The sequence below is a fragment of the Drosophila rhopaloa genome, unplaced genomic scaffold (genome assembly GCF_018152115.1).
Source record: "Drosophila rhopaloa isolate 14029-0021.01 unplaced genomic scaffold, ASM1815211v1 contig_164, whole genome shotgun sequence".
In the NCBI taxonomy this organism is placed as follows: Eukaryota; Metazoa; Arthropoda; class Insecta; order Diptera; family Drosophilidae; genus Drosophila; species Drosophila rhopaloa.
This window is the reverse complement of record NW_025335044.1, coordinates 1,178,289-1,196,443: the sequence shown is the minus strand read 5'-3', so window position 1 is coordinate 1,196,443 and position 18,155 is coordinate 1,178,289. Positions and strand designations below refer to the sequence as shown.

General features: G+C 38.7%; 4 protein-coding genes across 6 annotated transcripts in view; 2 read left to right on the top strand and 2 right to left on the bottom strand.

Moving 5' to 3' along the window:
- Positions 1–777: 777 nt before the first annotated feature.
- LOC108053864 lies at positions 778–2,191 on the bottom strand. Its single transcript, XM_017136581.2, has 2 exons — positions 1,913–2,191; positions 778–1,861 (listed from the first exon to the last, which is right to left on the bottom strand). The coding sequence occupies exons 1-2, from the start codon at positions 2,095–2,097 to the stop codon at positions 913–915; spliced, it is 1,134 nt and encodes a 377-aa protein (XP_016992070.2). The 5' UTR covers positions 2,098–2,191; the 3' UTR covers positions 778–912.
- Positions 2,192–2,914: 723 nt separating this feature from the next.
- On the top strand, positions 2,915–13,505 carry LOC108053863 (transmembrane protein 64). The gene is made up of 4 exons (XM_044458331.1): positions 2,915–3,911; positions 10,317–10,440; positions 10,709–10,870; positions 12,957–13,505. Exons 1-4 carry the CDS (start codon positions 3,235–3,237, stop codon positions 13,074–13,076), a joined length of 1,083 nt encoding a protein of 360 aa, XP_044314266.1. The 5' UTR covers positions 2,915–3,234; the 3' UTR covers positions 13,077–13,505.
- LOC108053872 (xaa-Pro aminopeptidase 3) lies at positions 7,252–9,172 on the top strand. Its single transcript, XM_017136593.2, has one exon. It carries the CDS (start codon positions 7,448–7,450, stop codon positions 9,017–9,019), a length of 1,572 nt encoding a protein of 523 aa, XP_016992082.2. The 5' UTR covers positions 7,252–7,447; the 3' UTR covers positions 9,020–9,172.
- LOC108052657 (alanine--glyoxylate aminotransferase 2, mitochondrial) overlaps positions 13,331–18,155 on the bottom strand; it is a 19,345-nt gene continuing 14,520 nt past the window's right edge. For 2 of the 3 annotated variants that reach the window (XM_044458328.1, XM_044458330.1), the window contains one exon: positions 13,331–13,637. In XM_044458328.1, coding sequence (XP_044314263.1) covers positions 13,503–13,637 — 135 coding nt within the window. In that variant the 3' untranslated portion in view covers positions 13,331–13,502. Of the gene's footprint in view, positions 13,638–17,083; positions 17,219–17,278; positions 18,004–18,155 lie in introns of those variants that run through there. The other variant, XM_044458329.1, reaches the window with a different exon arrangement.

Sequence of the window (18,155 nt, the reverse complement as noted above, 5' to 3'; positions counted from 1 at the left end):
ATTATAATACCCTCTGCAAGGGTATAAAAATAAGTGGAATAACTTTCGTATAAAAATAGTGCCAAGCATCGTTCTGCGGTTGGCTAGTAATTGCAAGTTATTGTACCCTTGCAGAGGGTATCATATAGCTGCCATATAACTGATTGATCGGAAATGCCATAACTTTTGTGTTTGTAAAGTTAGAAAGTTGGGATTTTCTATGGGTTTTATATTTGGCCAATCAATCCGACCTACCAAATTTCATAAGGATCGGCCGACTATATCCTATAGCTGCCATATAACTGAACGATTGGTGTTTTTAAAGTTAGGAAGTTGGGATTTTTTATGAGTATTAAGAATGCATCATATGAATAATTTTTGAGAATATAATTTACAGAGTATTCTGCAAGGGTATATCAACTTCGGTTCCGCCCGAAGTTAGCTTGCCTTTCTTGTTTAGAATAAGTCTACTATAATTAGATGTTAGTATTAGTTTTGCATCACAGTTAAGTTCTATTTTTCTATTTTTATAAAAGGTTTAAGATTTTAAAAGGAAACACCATTACTTTTAGAAAAATGTACCCTAGAATAGATTTTCGATGTCAAAAAAAAATGGTAGAATTTCTTGCTTTTAAAGTTAATTTTATTTTACGTGTTTTGTCGTGATGTTAAAAAGCTTTAAAAATCATCTTAGGGTTGATTATTTATTACGTTAACGACCTTACAATTAAAATCCTTTCTAAATCAGCATAGTTTAGACTTTTGTTTTTTGCTGATTATAAAAAACCCCTTACGAAATCGATTTAGAATAAATATTGTATATTTTAATTTTAGAAATCCCATTAATTCGAGGTTGCGATTAATATACTGGTTTATAATACAAAACAAAAAAAGTACATGTGCAAAATAACGTTACTGTGAATATCCTTAATATTACACTACAATAGCCTCGCAACTTTTCTCTCCCGGAAGAGAACACTTGGAACTGCGGGTAACCAGGGCGATACTTTGCGAATCCTGCAGAAGCACGAGTCGAGTAAAGGCCAAGGTAAGTAAAAAGGCCTGTCCCAGAAGCTCGCGCTGGTAGCGCTCCTGCTGCGAAAATATGAGGCGTAGGTCGGCGGGAAAGAGCACTTGTTGGCGCAGGCTCAGCGAGGAATCTGTTTTTGGGAGCTCATGTTCCACGTTGTAATGGGTCCGCATCATGGCCAATATTGTGTCCTCGGACGACACGCGCTCCGTGCCTACCAGGTGATTGAAAAGGCGGGCTGAGAGAAACCGGCGCATAAAGTAGAGGCTGTTGGCCTTGTTTTCATCGGCATCCGACCGGGACATTAACGAGTAGCTCATGATGGCCGCCACCTGCGCTTTCTGGATGTTAACGTTCTGTTGATCGATGCTGCCCGGGTTGCTACTGGCTTGGGCCATCTGTGGACTCTCCATGACGTAGCAGTCGGCATGCGGTATTTGGTGGGAGACGTAAAGGCATCGCCGGGAAAGCTCTGACAAGTGGAGCTTCTTGTCATTGAGCTCATGATGATGCCAGTCGGTAAGCATACAGGGTGAATCGCCGCTCCCGATTTCCAACCGCGCCCAGCTTACACTAGTTACCCCGATGCGCACGCCCACAGAGGAGGCTATCCGTTGGCGTTGCGCTTCGTCAATGGGCGGTGTAATGAAAGGCGCCACTCGAGCTGCCTTTGGCTTTCCGACAGCTCCGCTGCTCCTACTTCCCAACGGCTCAAGCAGACTCTTGAAGAACTTGATGGCAACCTTCAGGCCGAATCCCTCCACGTAAAGGATGTCACTGAGGTCTTGCAGCGGACCGTGTCGTACCTTCCAGTTGTGCAGCTTGGTGGCCCTCGACTTGGTTATGTCAAAGCTGGATCGAATGAAAAGCTGAGATGGGACTCCAGATGTCTTCTCTACCTACCTGGTCATCTGATCCATGCTTTTTTCGTTTATGGCCTGCAGGATCTTCAGGCGTTCTGCATCCGAGTACGCGGGCAAGAGACTGCTTGCCTGGTCATTTTCCGCTTGGCCAGCTCTGTGCTGCAGCCTGGCTGATAGCCTTAGGAAACCAATACAAGGACCGAACAACGACCGTCTGCGCAGCATATTTCGGCACTTATATATAAATATATTTATCAGCACACTTTGTTGTTACTTAATTCCATGCCGGCCAGTCAGCTGCGCGATTAGTGTGACCAAGTTGCGGTCACGCAATGATCATCGATGACTTTAATTTTCATCGTACATTATAATTGTTAACTATCGATGCAATTAAAAATAAACTTATAGCCTATTTACACCGGCAACGTTTTCAGCAGGAATTTATCGATCAGGGAGTGGTGTTTCCCACATCACTCTCCAAGGGGAAGATGGAGAATTTGGTGCCCGACTGATCTATTTATAGACAATTTTCGGTACCTCTGAGTATAACTCCCCTCCTCCACCAATTTGCTAACAACAGTGGATTAAAACATTTGCAAAATTTTTATTTAGTTTTGCGTTATTATCTGTTTTATTGGCAGGACAACTAAATTTTCACGTTCTTTTGTTCTTAGGCGGCCTGTGTGATTGGTCGAAACTATTTCTCGGTACAACTGTTTTAGCGGATGTAAAAAAAATGAAACTATATTTGACGATTTTCAGGTTATCCTTCGATCGTTGCCATGGTAGCTATATAACATAACATACTCGTACGATTTTGTTTAAAATGACAAACCTAAATTGTTTGTTATCGAGTTAAAATCAAAAATAGATGGCGGGTCTAAATTTCAGATAAACTCAACTAAACGCATTACCACAATCCAAGTGTAAACGTTCCAAAGTTTGGGTTGAATTTGGCTATTATCAAATCTGTCAAAAAAAAGCCAGTTGACAATCGGTGAAAATAGACACATATAGCTGCGAAATAGCTAAGCGTGCAACTCAGCTGGCTCTCACCTTCTCTGGCTGCGTTAACTCGAAGTTCCAATCGGAACTTTGATGGCAGACGTGCGTCGTTTGTTGAGCGGGTAGTGGCACAAATAAAACCATAAAAAGCGTAATTTTAATTAAATTAAGACAATAACAACAACTGTTTATGGGACTTGGTTGCTTCGCCATAAGTAACACCAAACTCACACACGCGCCCGTAAATTTCAAAACATCTGTCTGTACGGATGCGGGTGCACAGAAGTGAAATTTTGCAGCGACAAGTGAAAGAGAAACGGAGAAAGGTAGCATCAGAGCCAACTGTAAGTCCTGGCCATGTCATCAGTGGACTTCGAGATCAACAGCTGCCGTTACAACAACAACACGTACGGATATGCGAATAACAACAGCGTTATGCAGAAGCCAGCACCCTTCCCCTCGGCGCCCACCGCCACGCAGCTGATCCAGGTCAGCTGTTCCGAAGGTCTGGAGGAGGACGCACTGGCCAGCTGTCCGGCCAGCATACCCGATCCATCCTCTGCCGCCCTCGCACTGGATTCTCCGGAGGACAGCGAGTGCGATCCCTTTCTCGCCAGCAACGCCACCAGTCGAAGGGTCACCCGCTCCTCCTCCGTGCTTCGCAGCCGGATGCGTTACTCTTGGTGGGGGCGCGCCAACGGATTCCTTACCCGAAACTGGTACCTGGGCTGTCTAGTGCCCGCCTCTATTCTGGGCGCCCTGATCTTCATCGGCTGGGCGACACGGGACTACGCCCGGCGGCTGCTCTTCTGGATCGAGGTGCAGAACCCTTGGCTGACTTTCGCCGTGTACATGGTGCTCTTCGCTCTCGTCAGCTTTCCTGTGGTGGTGGGCTACTTTGTCTTGCTGATCACCTCCGGATACCTGTTCGGCTGCCTTCGCGGCTGGCTCACCGTCATTGTAGGCGCTAATCTGGGCATCGCTGTGGCCCATGCCACCATTCGCAGCTGCCGGCACCGCATTCCCGTGCAAAGGTGAGTGCTCTTTCAAATATAAAATTAATATTTAAAAACGCAACATTTCTAAAACTGGATATTCTTGGTTAAATAAATCAATAATGAAAGTCATGAAAAATAGTACACATGTTTACAGTTTATAAGCAGATTTGACATGAAGGAGTAATCAGAACTGAGCCTTTCTACAACAAAACAAACAAAAACTATTTCGAATGCAATATTTGAAATAATCACAGAAAGAAATGCCCCATTAAATCAATCCAATTTTTAGTTTAATTGCTACAACGGGCAATTTGGTTGAATTTGCCGATTATTAACTATAATAAAGATCAAACTTTTTAACTTTAATGAGAATTATAAACACAGAAGGACAATAAATACAAATAGTATAAATTTTATTGATGCTTTACCATTAGTTGCGGTAAGCGAAACAAAAACTAAATACATATATGTAAGCTACAACAAACTACATTAATTTAAAATTTATTCGACCTGCTACTAAATTACTAATGGGTTGTCATGAAAATATGAGAAAATAATGTTACAGTAAATTATGTGTAAATGTTTGTTAATTGAACCAACCAAATTTGTTCTGTGTAGTACACAGGTAGAAATAATTAATATCGTTTAATTTTGCTCAGATGGGCTTTAAATTTTGATGACGAGTTTTTAATGAAATAAGTTATTCTCAAAATAGTATAAAGAAATAACGAAGCTATTATTGTATAATGCAATATATTATATAATATATATATATATATATATAAAAAAAGTTTCCTCGCTCTACACGTTTGCAAATATGCATTGACGTCATAATAAACACTTAATGTATCCTATAACTTTTTTTAAAGAAATTATGCGATTTCTGGTGAGTCCATAGATATTGATCGAACAAGTATTTTTACAGTTTTCACAGTTATAATGTCTCTAAAGTGTTTTTTTTGTGAGCGCCCACTTTGCGTGGCATCATAACCTGGCGCTGCGTAAGAAAGTCTAGAATCTTCATTATAAATCCTAAATCTCTCCGAGATCTCGACTTATATACGGACTAACTGACGAAGGAGAGTCTATAACTGCCATATAACTGAACGATCGAAAATGCCATAACTTTAATGTTTTTAAAGTTGGGAGTTTGGGATTTTTTATGGGTTTTATATTTGGCCAATTAATCCGACCTACCAAATTTTATAAGGATCCGTCGACTATATCTTATAGCCGCCTTATAGCTGATTGATCGGAAATGACATAACTTTGGTGTTTGTAAAGTTAGGAAGTTGACATTTTCTATGGGTTTTATTTTTGGCCAATCAATCCGACCTACCAAATTTCATAAGGATCGGCCGACTATATCCTATATAATTAATTCTATGACCATTATTGCTCGTTACTGTCACTCAGCCGTCTATATCCTATAGCTCCCATAGGAATAATAGGGCAAAATCGGTCCAAACTTGATGTTTTTCAGAATATTTCGCGCAGTGTATAAGCTATTGACATAAATTTTTCCAAGTCTTATTTATTTACGCATACCTTGATCAGGGTAAAAGCGCTTGCCGATCGGACGTCGATATCTTATAGCTTCCATAGGAATAATTGCTAAAAGCTGTGAAAATATCCCTTTTTATACCCGTTACTCGTAGAGTAAAAGGGTATATTGTATTCGTGCAAAAGTATGTAACAGCTAGAAGGAAGCGTTTCCGACCCTATAAAGTATATATATTCTTGATCAGGATCACTAGCCGAGTCGATTTAGCCATGTCCGCTGTCCGTCTGTCCGTCTGTCCGTCTGTCCGTCTGTCCGTCTGTCTGTCTGTCTGTCTGTCTGTCTGTCTGTCTGTCTGTCTGTCCGTATGAACGCTGAGATCTCGGAAACTATAAAAGCTAGAAGATTGGCATTTTGCATGTAGATTTTAGAAGTTCCTACGCAGCGCAAGTTTGTTTCAAAATAGTGCCACGCCCCCTTTAACGCCCACAATAGCTTATATACGATTTTAAAAATTTAAATATTTCGGAGAAGTAAAAATGCAGTTTTATTGTGTTTATCAATACCTATCGAAATGTAGAAGAAATTTTTCAAATCGGAGCATTCGTTAAAAAGTTATGCGTGATCAAAGTTTCTATCTCCATCTCCCTCGCACTCCCTTTACCTGAGTAACGGGTATCTGATAGTCGGGGCACCCGACTAAAGCGTTCTCTCTTGTTTTCTATGTGTATATGTCTGCAAGGGCATTAAAACTTCGGCTTGCCGAAGTTAGCTTCCGTCCTCGTTTTTGTATAATGTAAAATTTTTATACCATTTTTTTCCCGATCGGAAATAATCAGGAAAAACTCACTCATCAATTATTGGTATAACTACCTAAGATGAAATTAAAAGTCAAGGACGAAATAGGGACGAACAAACTAAATTAATGTACATACCAGACGAAATACAAACACTTACTTCATTTTAAGTATGATAAAATAAACGTTTTTAAGATTGGCCATGATCCGCAGTAGCAATATTGTGGTAGAGTCTAGTATATTTATGGTCAGAAAAATAAAGTTTTGAATGGCTTCACTGAGATACCTCGTTGTGCTATAACTTAAAATCCATTTTATAAGATCACATGGAAACCGTAAGACTTATTAAACTTGCAAAATCAAATGCTTTGCTAAAATTAGTGTAAACTTTTCCATTTATTAAAAATTACGTTACCTTCAAAAGGTTTTTTGTCGTAAAACATTTTATTACAATTTTATGTTGACAAGTGGGTGTTAATAACATTTTAAAAAATTTTTAAATAGTAGACATCTTAGAGGTTTTTACATGAAGGTGAGAAGTTTCTAATAAAAAGGTAAAAAATTTATGTAGTGATCTGCGTAAGGTCCCAGTGCGGTATCTGTTTGGAACTTTGTCGAAACCCGATTATAAGACTGGCTTAACCCTTTCAAGGTACAAGATATAAGTCGCAATAAAAAATGATTTCTACAATATCTATCGACCAACCAAAACTTTTCAAATGAAACCATTATTTAAAAGGTTATTAGTACAATACCTTAAGTTTTTTTTTTAAAAAAAAGGAAGTTCATCTCATTTTATTCATAAAAAATTATAAATTCTGACTTAAGGTTTGAGTCAACAGAATTCCAGACTCCAGCTCCCCGAACGGACGATTAAGCAAGCTTAGAAGTTGTGTACTTACCCAGAAAAACTTCGGTGCTGAGAATCTCTGGCTTTAATACGGTCTTGATTGGACAATAGTATTGGATGACAAGATCTATCAGAGTAAAATGTAGTCAACTTAGTAATCAAGCTTCTTGTTGATGTTTTTGAGAAAAATATTCTGATTTTGTGACGAAAATTAATTTTAGTTTTGTGTACAGAATTACAACAATTTATATAATCTTCTCAGTCGGCACTCTGAAAGGGAAACTATCGCATACAAATACAAAATAAAGAGCAAACATATTGAGCAGATCAGAGCACCCAATCGTCTATCTGTCTCAGCCCAGTCTTGTCTCGTCCATTTAGTCCCCTCTGTACAGTGTGTTTTCTTTAATTCTTTAATTCTTCAATGCTGCGTTCTGTTCGAAATTTCAAGTTTTTTTCATGGCGTTGCGTGCGTCGAAGGTACGCCGTATTGGCCGCTTCGGATCGGAGTGACGTCCATCTAGTTCTGCCAACGGTCCTGTCCTCCGAGTTCGCCAAAAGAATTCAACCGCTCCCAGTACCCGACCTGATCGAGAAGTTTTCCCGCCACTCCCCCGGCGGTCAGTTTGCCACAATGGCCGATCACCTCCACAGCGATCCGAAGCCCAACGCAGTTATGGTGCCGGAAGAGATCGTCCTGCACCGAAAAATGACTTTGGATGACCTGAACGCTTATATGCAGGCAAAGGACGCGTTTAACGAGCCCCAAAGGAAAAACCGGATGTTTGCGCACGTCCTTGTGGTGGTCGGAGCTAATTCACTCGGCAGATGCCCTCTCCGGCAGAAATGCGAGTTTCTCTATCTCTGCGACTGCTTAAGGCCAGGAGCGACCCTGGTACTCCACCGCAGCCGAAAGCGAAAATCTGGAGCGTTGCTGTTTCTTTCCGGGGAAGTGGACTCGCAGCTGTCCACGATTTATAGCCATATGCACCACGTGGACGATGTTCTGCCCCTAGCCATGCTAAAGAAGAGTTTGCTGTGGCTGCTAAAGGATCAATCTCCCGAGCTTTGGCACTTCCTAGAGCCCTCGAGTCCAGTCAGCCGGATAGTGAAAGAGGCGGCCGAAGAGGCCAAGAAGCCTCTTAGCAACCCCCGGTACATCCTCCAGTACACACGCACCGTAAAAACCTCGCGGGAGCTGAGTGCCCTTCGTCGGGCTAACGCTATTGCCGCAGACTCCATGGCTGAAGTGATCGCCCAGCACCAGCGCATTCCCAAGGAGCTGGCTATATCCTTCGACTACAAATGCCGAATGCGGCACGCCCATCCGAACGAGTCAAAGGTGTCAGGTGGGCCAGATGGCAATGGACTGTGGCAGATGGATGCTGGCTGCCAGTACGGAGGATATCAAGGCGGACTGGCCAGGTGCTGGCCCAGCTCAGGCCGGTTCACGCCGCCTCAAAAAATGCTTTACGGTGCTCTGCTGGACATACGGCGCGATCTGTGTTCGTTGATTCAGTCCACTGGAAATGAAGGTGCCGTACGCACACCCCTGGAACTGCACGCCGCATACCTAGTTCTATTGGCGCGCCACCTAAGGGAGCTCCGGGTGTTACCCAAAGGCGACAGGAGTCCAGCCGAGACTGTCGAGGTGGCTCGCAAGTACAACTGTACGCCAGTCGTCGTCTCGCACATGGGACTTGATAAACAAGACACCAGTCGGAGACTCCTCGACTACCCATTCGCTCCAGGGAACGTGGTGTCGCTGCGCCTGTCCATCTCCATTCCCGACGACTGCTGTCAGGCGTATCCCGAGTTCAGGGGCACTCTTTGTCAGCTCGGCGACACCCTTCACATCCGGGATGACTACTCCGTGGAGGTGCTCACTGCCCTCTGCCCTAGCGAGTGCCAGGCAATTGAAGCAGTATGCTTACCTGCCAGCCGGGCCAGATCCCCACGTGGGGATGTTGTGGGCAGATCAGCGCGGATCTGGTGATATGCGCCGGCTGAATGACCTCGCTGGGGGTGTCTGAAAACCCACCCACCACAACATATATATTTGTGCTTTTGTATCGTAAATATTAAAACACTATTTGTCATAATTAGACTTGCTTTTGGGTGATTATTATATTATCCACTATTATCCATATTTAAACTTAAAAATGGGATATTCCTATAGCAGCATATGATATATTTCTTCCATTTGTATACCCTTGTAGAGGGTATTATAATTTCAGTCAATAGTTTGCAACGCAGTGAAGGACACATATTTCGACCCTATAAAATATATATATTCTTGATCAGCATTACCAGGAGAGTCGATCTAACCATGTCCGTTTGTCCGTCCATCTGTCCATCCGTTTCTACGCAAACTAGTAGCTCAGCTAAAGAAACTCTTTCAAACGTTGTCTTCATATTGCAGGTAGAAACGATGGCAAGATGCAGCGCAAATTTCATTGTGTTTAGTAATATAGGCATAGAAATCGAAGTTTTGTAATAACTGCAAGGGTATATAAACCTCTGCTTGCCAAAGTTTGCTTCCTTTCTTTTTTAAATTTAAAACCTAAACTTGTCAATTTTTCTATTGATTATTGATAATGATCAAGAATACAAATACTTTATAGGGTCGTTAAAGTCTCCCTTACTGCGGTGCAAAAATACAACATTTCATAAAATTCAAGGTCTAGTCATTTTACTCGTTGATTCATACTTCGTTTGGTTTCTTTAAGACGGTGACTTTTCAGTGCCTTATCAGGCATTTAAAAATAATTATGGCGCAACTGTCAGAAATAATTGAGTATAACAAAAACTGATAACAGTATATTGTTACACCTCCTTTAATTACAAAAGTGGTTTTCACTGTTGCATCGGAAAAATACTTGAGTATAAATTATAACTTTATTTTTGTTTAAACATCCAAAGAAATTTTTAATATTTTTAGAAATTCGTTGTTAATTTGATTTTTTTTTATCGGACGACTGCATCAAATAAAATAATAGAAAAACTTCATTGTTTTCAACATATACGCATATAACTCGAAAAACATTTTAAAATATCAAAAGAACTATGCTGCCACTGGATTGAAAAAGGTTCACTTCACAAATTCATTCCACCAATTTTTATGGTGCATCGTGAACTGGTTGACTGCCGAACAGTAGAGCTAGCTTACAGCCCCTACAATCAGTTCCTGATTGTGGGTTAGATAAACGCATACAGAAGCTATAAGTACCCCGCCTTAAGTAAAGGTTTTTTTACGTATCTAATTTGTCCGTTTCGTTTGATTCATTTTGCAGGCTTATCAAGAATGAAACGGGGCGAGCCATTCTCCGCGTGATATCTGGACCAAAGGCATTTAGGGTGGTGCTCTTCACACGACTTACCCCCATTCCCTTCGGAGTACAGAATGTGATATTCGGAGTAAGTCATTCAAAGGTCGATCTGGCCAGCTCAATCAGAATGCCAGATGCGAAAGTGTCTTATATTATTGAATTGTTAAATGTTATTTTTTTATTATTCACAATTTATTTATGTAGAAAAATCTGTGAAAGTCTAATTTCACGGATTTAAGGGCGTTTAACGTTGAATAATAATAGAGATTATATATTTACATATTCGTAAACCAAACTTACACTTGATGTGATCCCTGGCCCGGTTAAAAAACTTATAAAAATTATTATTTTCGCAGATCAGTTCCATCAATACGAGAGACTACCATGTGGCCACAATGATTGGGCTTCTTCCAGCCCAAACTATCAATGTTTACTTGGGCTCCACCCTAAGGTCCATGCACGAAGTGCTTAATGACAATAATACCAAGTTGACAGGCTACATTAGCTTTGTCATTGAGGTAAGTTCGTTCCGGATCGTGATGACTTATAAACTTGGATATTAGTTAATGTAATTTGAAATTTCTTGGCAATCCAAAAGTATTTATTTTTGATTTTCACTTTCAAAAACGTTTGAATACCTGTTTAGTTTTCTTCGCAAAATAATAAAATGTTAACAATTAGTTTATATTAAAACCAGAAAACCCTTTATACAAAATTCAAGCTTTTGATACTAAGCTAGGATCGACATCATGTAAAAATGTCCCACCATTCGCTTTTTATACCCTTGCAGAGGGTATTATAATTTTGGTCAAAAGTGTGCAACGCAGTGAAGGAGACATCTCCGACCCTATAAAGTATATATATTCTTGATCAGGATCACCTCCTGAGTTGATATAGCCATGTCCGTCTGTCAGTCTGTCTGTCCGTCTGTCTGTCCGTCTGTCCGTCTGTCTGTTTCTACGCAAACTAGTCTCTCAGTTTTAAAGATATCGAACTGAAACTTTGCACACACCCTTCTTTCCTTTGCACGCAGTATATATGTCGGAACGGCCGGGATCGTCCATATAGCTGCCATATAACTGATTGATCGGAAATGCCATAACTTTGGTGTTTGTAAAGTTAGGAAGTTGGAATTTTCTACGGGTTTTATATTTGGCCAATCAATCCGACCTACCGGATCGGCCGACTATAGCCTATAGCTGCCATATAACTGATTGATCGGAAATGCCATAATTTTGGTGTTTGTTAAGTTAGGAATTTGGGATTTTCTATGGGTTTTATACCAAAATTTCATAAGGATCGGCCGACTATATCCTATAGCTGCCATATAACTGAACGATTGGAAATGCCATAACTTTGGTGTTTTTAAAGTTAGGAAGTTGGGATTTTTTATGAGTATCAAGAATGCATCATATGAATAATTTTGAAGAATATAATTTACAGAGTATTCTGCAAGGGTATATCAACTTCGGCTCCGCCCGAAGCTAGCTTTCCTTTCTTGTTTTTTATTGTTTAAGTACCCAATTTTATAAATGTACGGTCTTCTTTGATCGGTACTCGACCTTGATCAACTTGATTGAAATAGATGGAAAACGACAAAAGTTTTAAAGTTTTAATAATAACACAAGCTTACACAAGCCAACCAGTAGTGTAATTAGCAGTCGCACAGTAATTGATTAAATATATTAGTTACAATATTAATCAAAGCAACGATCAATAGTTTTGTTTTCAATTTTACACTTCAAATAATACCAACTTAACTTAAACAATGTTGTTCACTTTGAATGTTTTTCTTTTTATACCCTTGCAGAGGGTATTATAATTTCAGTCAAAAGTTTGCAACGCAGTGAGGGAGACATTTCCGACTCTATAAAGTATATATATTCTTGATCAGCATCACCAGGAGAGTCGATCTAGCCATGTCCGTCTGTCCGTCCGTCCGTTTCTACGCAAACTAGTCCCTCAGTTTTAAAGCTATCTGCTTGAAACTTTCCCAAAAGTTGTCTTTCTATTGCAGGTAGTATATAAGTCGGAACGAGCCGGATCGGGCCACTATATCATATAGCTGCCATATAACTGAACGATCGGAAATGCCATAACTTTGGTGTTTTTAAAGTTAGGAAGTTGGGATTTTCTAAGGGTTTTATTTTTCGCCAATCAGTCTGACCTACCAAATTTCATAAGGATCGGGCCACTATATCATTTAACTGCCATATAACAGAACGATCGGAAATGCCATAACTTTGGTGTTTTTAAAATTAGGAAGTTGGGATTTTCTATGGGTTTAATTTTTGGCCTATCAATCCGACCTACCAAATTTCATAAGGATCGGCCGACTATATCTTATAGCTGCCATATAACTGAACGATTGGAAATGCCATAACTTTGGTGTTTTTAAAGTTAGGGAGTTGGGATTTTTTATCAGTATTAAGAATGCATCATATAAATAATTTTGGAGAATATAACTTACAGAATATTCTGCAAGGGTATATCAACTTCGGCTCCGCCCGAAGTTTGCTTTCCTTTCTTGTTATAAACTGTACTAGCAATAGCAAATAGTTGGAGAAAACAAAACTATTTCTAATCTATGTTGTCTCTTTGAAGGTCATTTGTGGCGTTGTTCTGATGTTCTGGGTTGTCCAAAAGGCGAGGAAGGAATTATCAGAGACGCTGTTAGCTGCTGATTTTAATAATGAGGACAAACACCATGACATACAAGTTTAGGAGGAGCCAACGTGGAAAGGAGAGCCCCCACAAAAAACATGAGAGCTTTTTCAGCCCAAGTATATCTCCTGGACTGCAGGTCAAGACTGCATTTTTGCATTAACTATTTTAAGCAAAGGTGATTTTCAAAGTTTTTTGTATTTTATTCTATGCTCAAAGCAATGCCATCGATACCAAACATTACGCTATTCTAAGCAGTTACACGTTTTCTTTGAAACCGCGCCCAAAGGAAGCCACCACGCTCCACATCACAATTTAATTTTTAAAATTAAGTATATTTATTACTAAGTAAAAGCCTTGGTCAAAAATCGCTTACTTTAGGAAAAGATTATCGGTCATAATGCTGCTCTATAACGTTGTTCAATTACTAGATTGTAAGCAAATCGAATAAATGAGCTCTGAAGTACAATTGTCAGGCTAATAAGACTATCTCATCATATGGCTGTTTCTCCAGCTGCGAGGGCCTTTGCTCATGTGAAACTTAAAGGCTGCCTCCAATGTCTCGAGGGCGAATTCCACATCTCCGATGCTTAGGCACAGAGGAGGTCTCAAGCTCAGCACCTAATGAAGGAAAGAACAGGGGACAAATGGGCGAATTAGTTCTCTGTTAATATTGGCCTGTTTAGTGAAACACCAAATCAGAATATTAGACATTTAACATTAAAATTTTATATTAATCTAATTTGTCAGCAAACTGAATTTAGATTGTTTATTACATGCAAATTAGTAGGAGTAAAAACGTATATAAAACGGAGGCTATTAAAAACAGAATCGCTTATATTTTAAAAACAAATCAACAAAAAAATTTATAATTTTTCGGAATCGGTAAATAATATTAAAGAATTACAAAATTTTAGTTTTTGAAAATATACGAAATTTGGTAACTACATTGCTATCTTAAGGGGGTATATACCTTTTTTTGTCGAAAAAAATAATTAAGTTTGTATTTTTTTTATGTGTGTAACAATTTTTATGCAAAAATGTGTGACAAAAAATATTTAATAGTTTTTGATGGGTGTCTGTTTCCCTTAAACGCCTTTTTTTGGAAGAGCCTTGCGGTGATAATTCCCCAGGACGAACGGGTCAACTAAAACCGTAAAAATAAAAATATTTCATTATTAAAGTAATATCCTGTACTTGAAAGAACGTTTTAAAATTTTTTTTTTAAGTTTTTTTGAATGAAGTTTTTGGAAGTTTACATGAAAAATCGATCGTTCAAGTACTCATAAAATTCATAACGAACATTTAAAAAAGAAGAAAATCGGTTCAGTCGTTTTTCGCCAATCCATATCACCGCAAAGTCATTTTTCAAAAAACACCATTTCGAGATATTCGCATTTAAAAGTTTCAAGTTTGGGTTTGGGCGGGGACGAGGCCCGCGGCTAGGAGCGCTGTCACTTTCTTTCTACTGCTCAAATCTCTATGAAAACTTGGGGAAATGTTCTCATGAATTGTTCTTAAGATAAAGCAAAAAAAAAAATTTCGGTTTTTTGGAAATTAAAAAGCCGTGACTATAAAATAAATCTTTACAAATTTTTCATTTTATGGTGTATTGCGGATTATTATGACCATATTAACCTAGTTGTAACTTTATTACCATTTCGTCAATAACCATTAAGTTGTCAAGATTTCGCGAATGTGTCTGAGACCAATTGTACAACTTCATCAACCTTCGATCATTTAAAGCCAATTATATCTTATCTTTGTAAAACAAGCCGAAAAACGGATTTGCTTTTTTGGACTTTTAACTAAATTTCAATAATCGGTGGGATAGACATTAATGGTAGCTTTTTTAGCCGTAAACACAAAAATTTAAAAATGAATAGTAACATATTAGGACAACCAAAAGGTGCTGTGATAAAATGACTTTTACTAATCGTCATTGGAGAAAACGTATAAAACCATTTTAAAAAATCGAATATTTTTAAGAAGCTCTATGAATTAAAAAAAAATAGGCTACAATTCTTTTAAATAAAAAAAAATTATAAAGGCACACAATTTGGATTTTGTTCAAAATCTGCAATGTCTTATTTGTTTTTTATTTTTTTTTATTTTGTCAAGTTAAAACTGGTATACAATACTGAAATTAATGGAAAAGAAAATGACACTGGAAACTGAAGTCCTTCGGCCTATGAAAATTTATTATTTTGCTGTGCTCTTATAAATTTAATTAACCAAATTAAATGTAAAAAATGCCAAAACCTTGAAAAAAGAAAATATAGGGGTTCTGCTGATCAACAATTTTTATTTTGATACAAAATGTATAATTTTCTTTCAAAGCGATTTGTGCGCCATGCAAGATTCATTGTGAGATGGGGCACAACTTACTGACATTTTAGAGCTACAAAAAACTTGAAATTTATTTCTGGTGAGCAACCAGTCTACGGCCACGTACTTGAAGAATTCAAAAAGAACAGTTTAATAAAATTAAGAAGGTAAAACCATTTGAGCGTGGAAAAATCACTTCTTGGTTCTTGATGGGGATATTTAAAAACTGATTAATTGATGAAAGCGAAAACATTTATTAAAAACATTCCCAATGGTTATTTTCTATTGCAGGTATTAGGAACGGGTTTTAAAAAAGAAAATGGGTTGTTCAAAACCAGTTCATATTTCTTAACTTTAACTTAGCTTTAGTCCTAAAAAAATTCGGATATAAATAAAAGAAATTACTTGTAATTTTTTTGGCAAAGGTTAGTATTTCTTGTTTGAATAAAATTTATTTCTTCAACTAAAGGTTTTTTTCTTATACTATGAAAACTGCCTTGTACACAAGAACTAATTTAAGTTAATATAGGAAGAAGACTTTAACAAGCCGATCAATACACTCGAACTTTCTTACGGCAGCAGGACGATACCGTCCTTTAATTTTTATAAAATTTAGAATGTATTTTTTAAAGAAATTTTCTCTTGGAGAAGACGTCATTGTTTTTTTTTAAATCGGACCCATATTCGAAAGAGGGGACTTTGTATTTTTGGGGAACAGAATCAGATCGTGGGAAGAATCTAGTTCTTTTCATTAGAAAAAGAAAAACCATAGAGTTAAGAAGACCTACCTTCGCAAGAGTGCATGTAGGAATTCTACTTTTTGTGAAGCCTACAAAAGGCTTATATCCTAAAGATTCCTGCTCAGAGGCCTTACCTCTGTGTAACCTGGGCTCCTGGGCAAAGACCAAGTAAGCTCCGCTTGATCCGAGGTTGAGCCGTTAGAAAGCCAATATTGCTTAACGGTGGTACAGGTTTATTTGGAGCAGCTTTAGGCTCATGCCTTAGTTGCTCAAACGCAACTTCTCATCCTTGACACTTACCACGCGTAACATCCTTTTCCTTAACACATGCCTTTACATGGAATCCTCAGCGGAGAGTTGGTCCATTTTCCATCTCCACTAGCAATGGCAACTGTCTTTTAGCTTAAAATCCACAATCCCCTCCCTATCCTTGGGAATAAAGCCATCTGTAATACCTCTGCCGAGGAGTCCGATCAGGATCCTACCTCTCTCGACCCCCATGAGGGATATTCGCTACCCTCCATTAGCCCTGAATGGCTCTTTGATATCAGCAGGGTTCTTGGACATGTCTGATTTGGACTCGAGCTGCAGTTCTCGGTCTAGACCGAGGGGCCTAACCTGAGCTTGCCTTGAAGAGACATTAAAGTGAAGTGTCACGTCTACCAAATACCTGTTACTCCTCTCTACTCCTCCTGGCGCTAGTTTCTTATAGTTCCGGACATATCCACGCTTATACTGACGGACAGACAGACCGATATAGCTATTCACTCAGACCAATAATACCATTTACCCTTTTACTCTACAATTCTTAACCATTTTTGAAAATACCATTTTAAATGGACACTATTTAAAATCGACTTGATTTCACTAGAATCTGCAAGTTCAATACCGATTTTCCCAGAACTCAACGTTCAGACATTTAAAGAAAAAATTACCAATTTTTGCGATAACCAAAACGTATAGTTTTCGAAATACTAGAGTTGAAAAAAAAGAAATCAGTTTAAGAAGGGATTTCGGTTTAATGATCGTTTTCCTGAAATACTTGAAATAACCTACAATCTAAACAGAACTTTTGAAAACTTTTATATTTAACTGTCTTTTTATGCCAAATTGTTGTTTAAAAGGTCGTTTAATCTGCAAAAGATACAAGAAGCCGATAAGCTTTTGATATGCTTTTTATAATATTTTGCTTACCAAAAATAACTTATTGTTTTGATGTACCCTTGCAGAACGTACATATATTAATATCAGGAGAATGGAAGGAGACATTTCCGACCCTATAATTTATATATATTATCGATCAGCAGGAACAGTCGAACCGAAAACTGTTTTAAAATTGTCCTTTCCAGGTAGTACATTAGTCGGTAGGGGCCAGATCGAGCGATTATATCATATAGCGCCAAAAATAAAGTATTTAAAAATTAGTATAAAAAAGTAGAACTTCATTGTTTTTCAATGTATGTTAACCAATTATAACTCGAGATCGATATTATCGATTTATACGCTAAAAAATTGAAGATAGAAGTAACTCGGCAAGAGCTGTTAGAGGTTAGCAATAAAAGTTTTCCATAATAAAACAAATTGATTAAAATATAACAAAATGCTCCGCACACTTCAGTAGAGCAAAAAATTTACATTTTAGGTTATATAGCAACCAATTCTTTTCAATATTTAACTACCGAAATTTAAGGGATTCAAATATTCTATGATCACAATGCCAAGAGGTGTTGTTGAATTAAATCGGTTAATAAATGCAGCTGAGACCTATAAACGCTTTCTCCGCCATGCACTCCTCTTCCTCATTCGGATCCTTGTTAACTATTTTTGGGCAGAGACTCAGTGATGGCCCGGGCCAGCACATCCACGGCGAACTTCGCGTCCGCCCGATTGATGCACATGGGCGGCTTGATGCGCAGAACCTGTGTAAATGCACGAAAGGATGCACAGATAGAAAAGGAGGACGTGACGATGCGCCCGAAAAAGAGCCTCTAAGGAGTCCTGCTCGCTTGGGGGCCCTTCAGCGGAGGTCGGTTTTCGTTAGTCAGATGTGCCCGAATGAGGACGGTAGAAC

Excerpts from the sequence above, each read along its gene's own strand:
- LOC108053864 (XM_017136581.2), bottom strand. The coding sequence starts at position 2,097 with ATGCTGCGCAGACGGTCGTTGTTCGGTCCTTGTATTGGTTTCCTAAGG. Across the intron at positions 1,862-1,912 it reads AGCATGGATCAGATGACCAG|CTTTGACATAACCAAGTCGA; the intron begins GTAGGTAGAGAA and ends CATTCGATCCAG.
- LOC108053863 (XM_044458331.1), top strand. The coding sequence starts at position 3,235 with ATGTCATCAGTGGACTTCGAGATCAACAGCTGCCGTTACAACAACAAC. Across the intron at positions 3,912-10,316 it reads CACCGCATTCCCGTGCAAAG|GCTTATCAAGAATGAAACGG; the intron begins GTGAGTGCTCTT and ends TTCATTTTGCAG. Across the intron at positions 10,441-10,708 it reads TACAGAATGTGATATTCGGA|ATCAGTTCCATCAATACGAG; the intron begins GTAAGTCATTCA and ends TTATTTTCGCAG.
- LOC108053872 (XM_017136593.2), top strand. The coding sequence starts at position 7,448 with ATGCTGCGTTCTGTTCGAAATTTCAAGTTTTTTTCATGGCGTTGCGTG.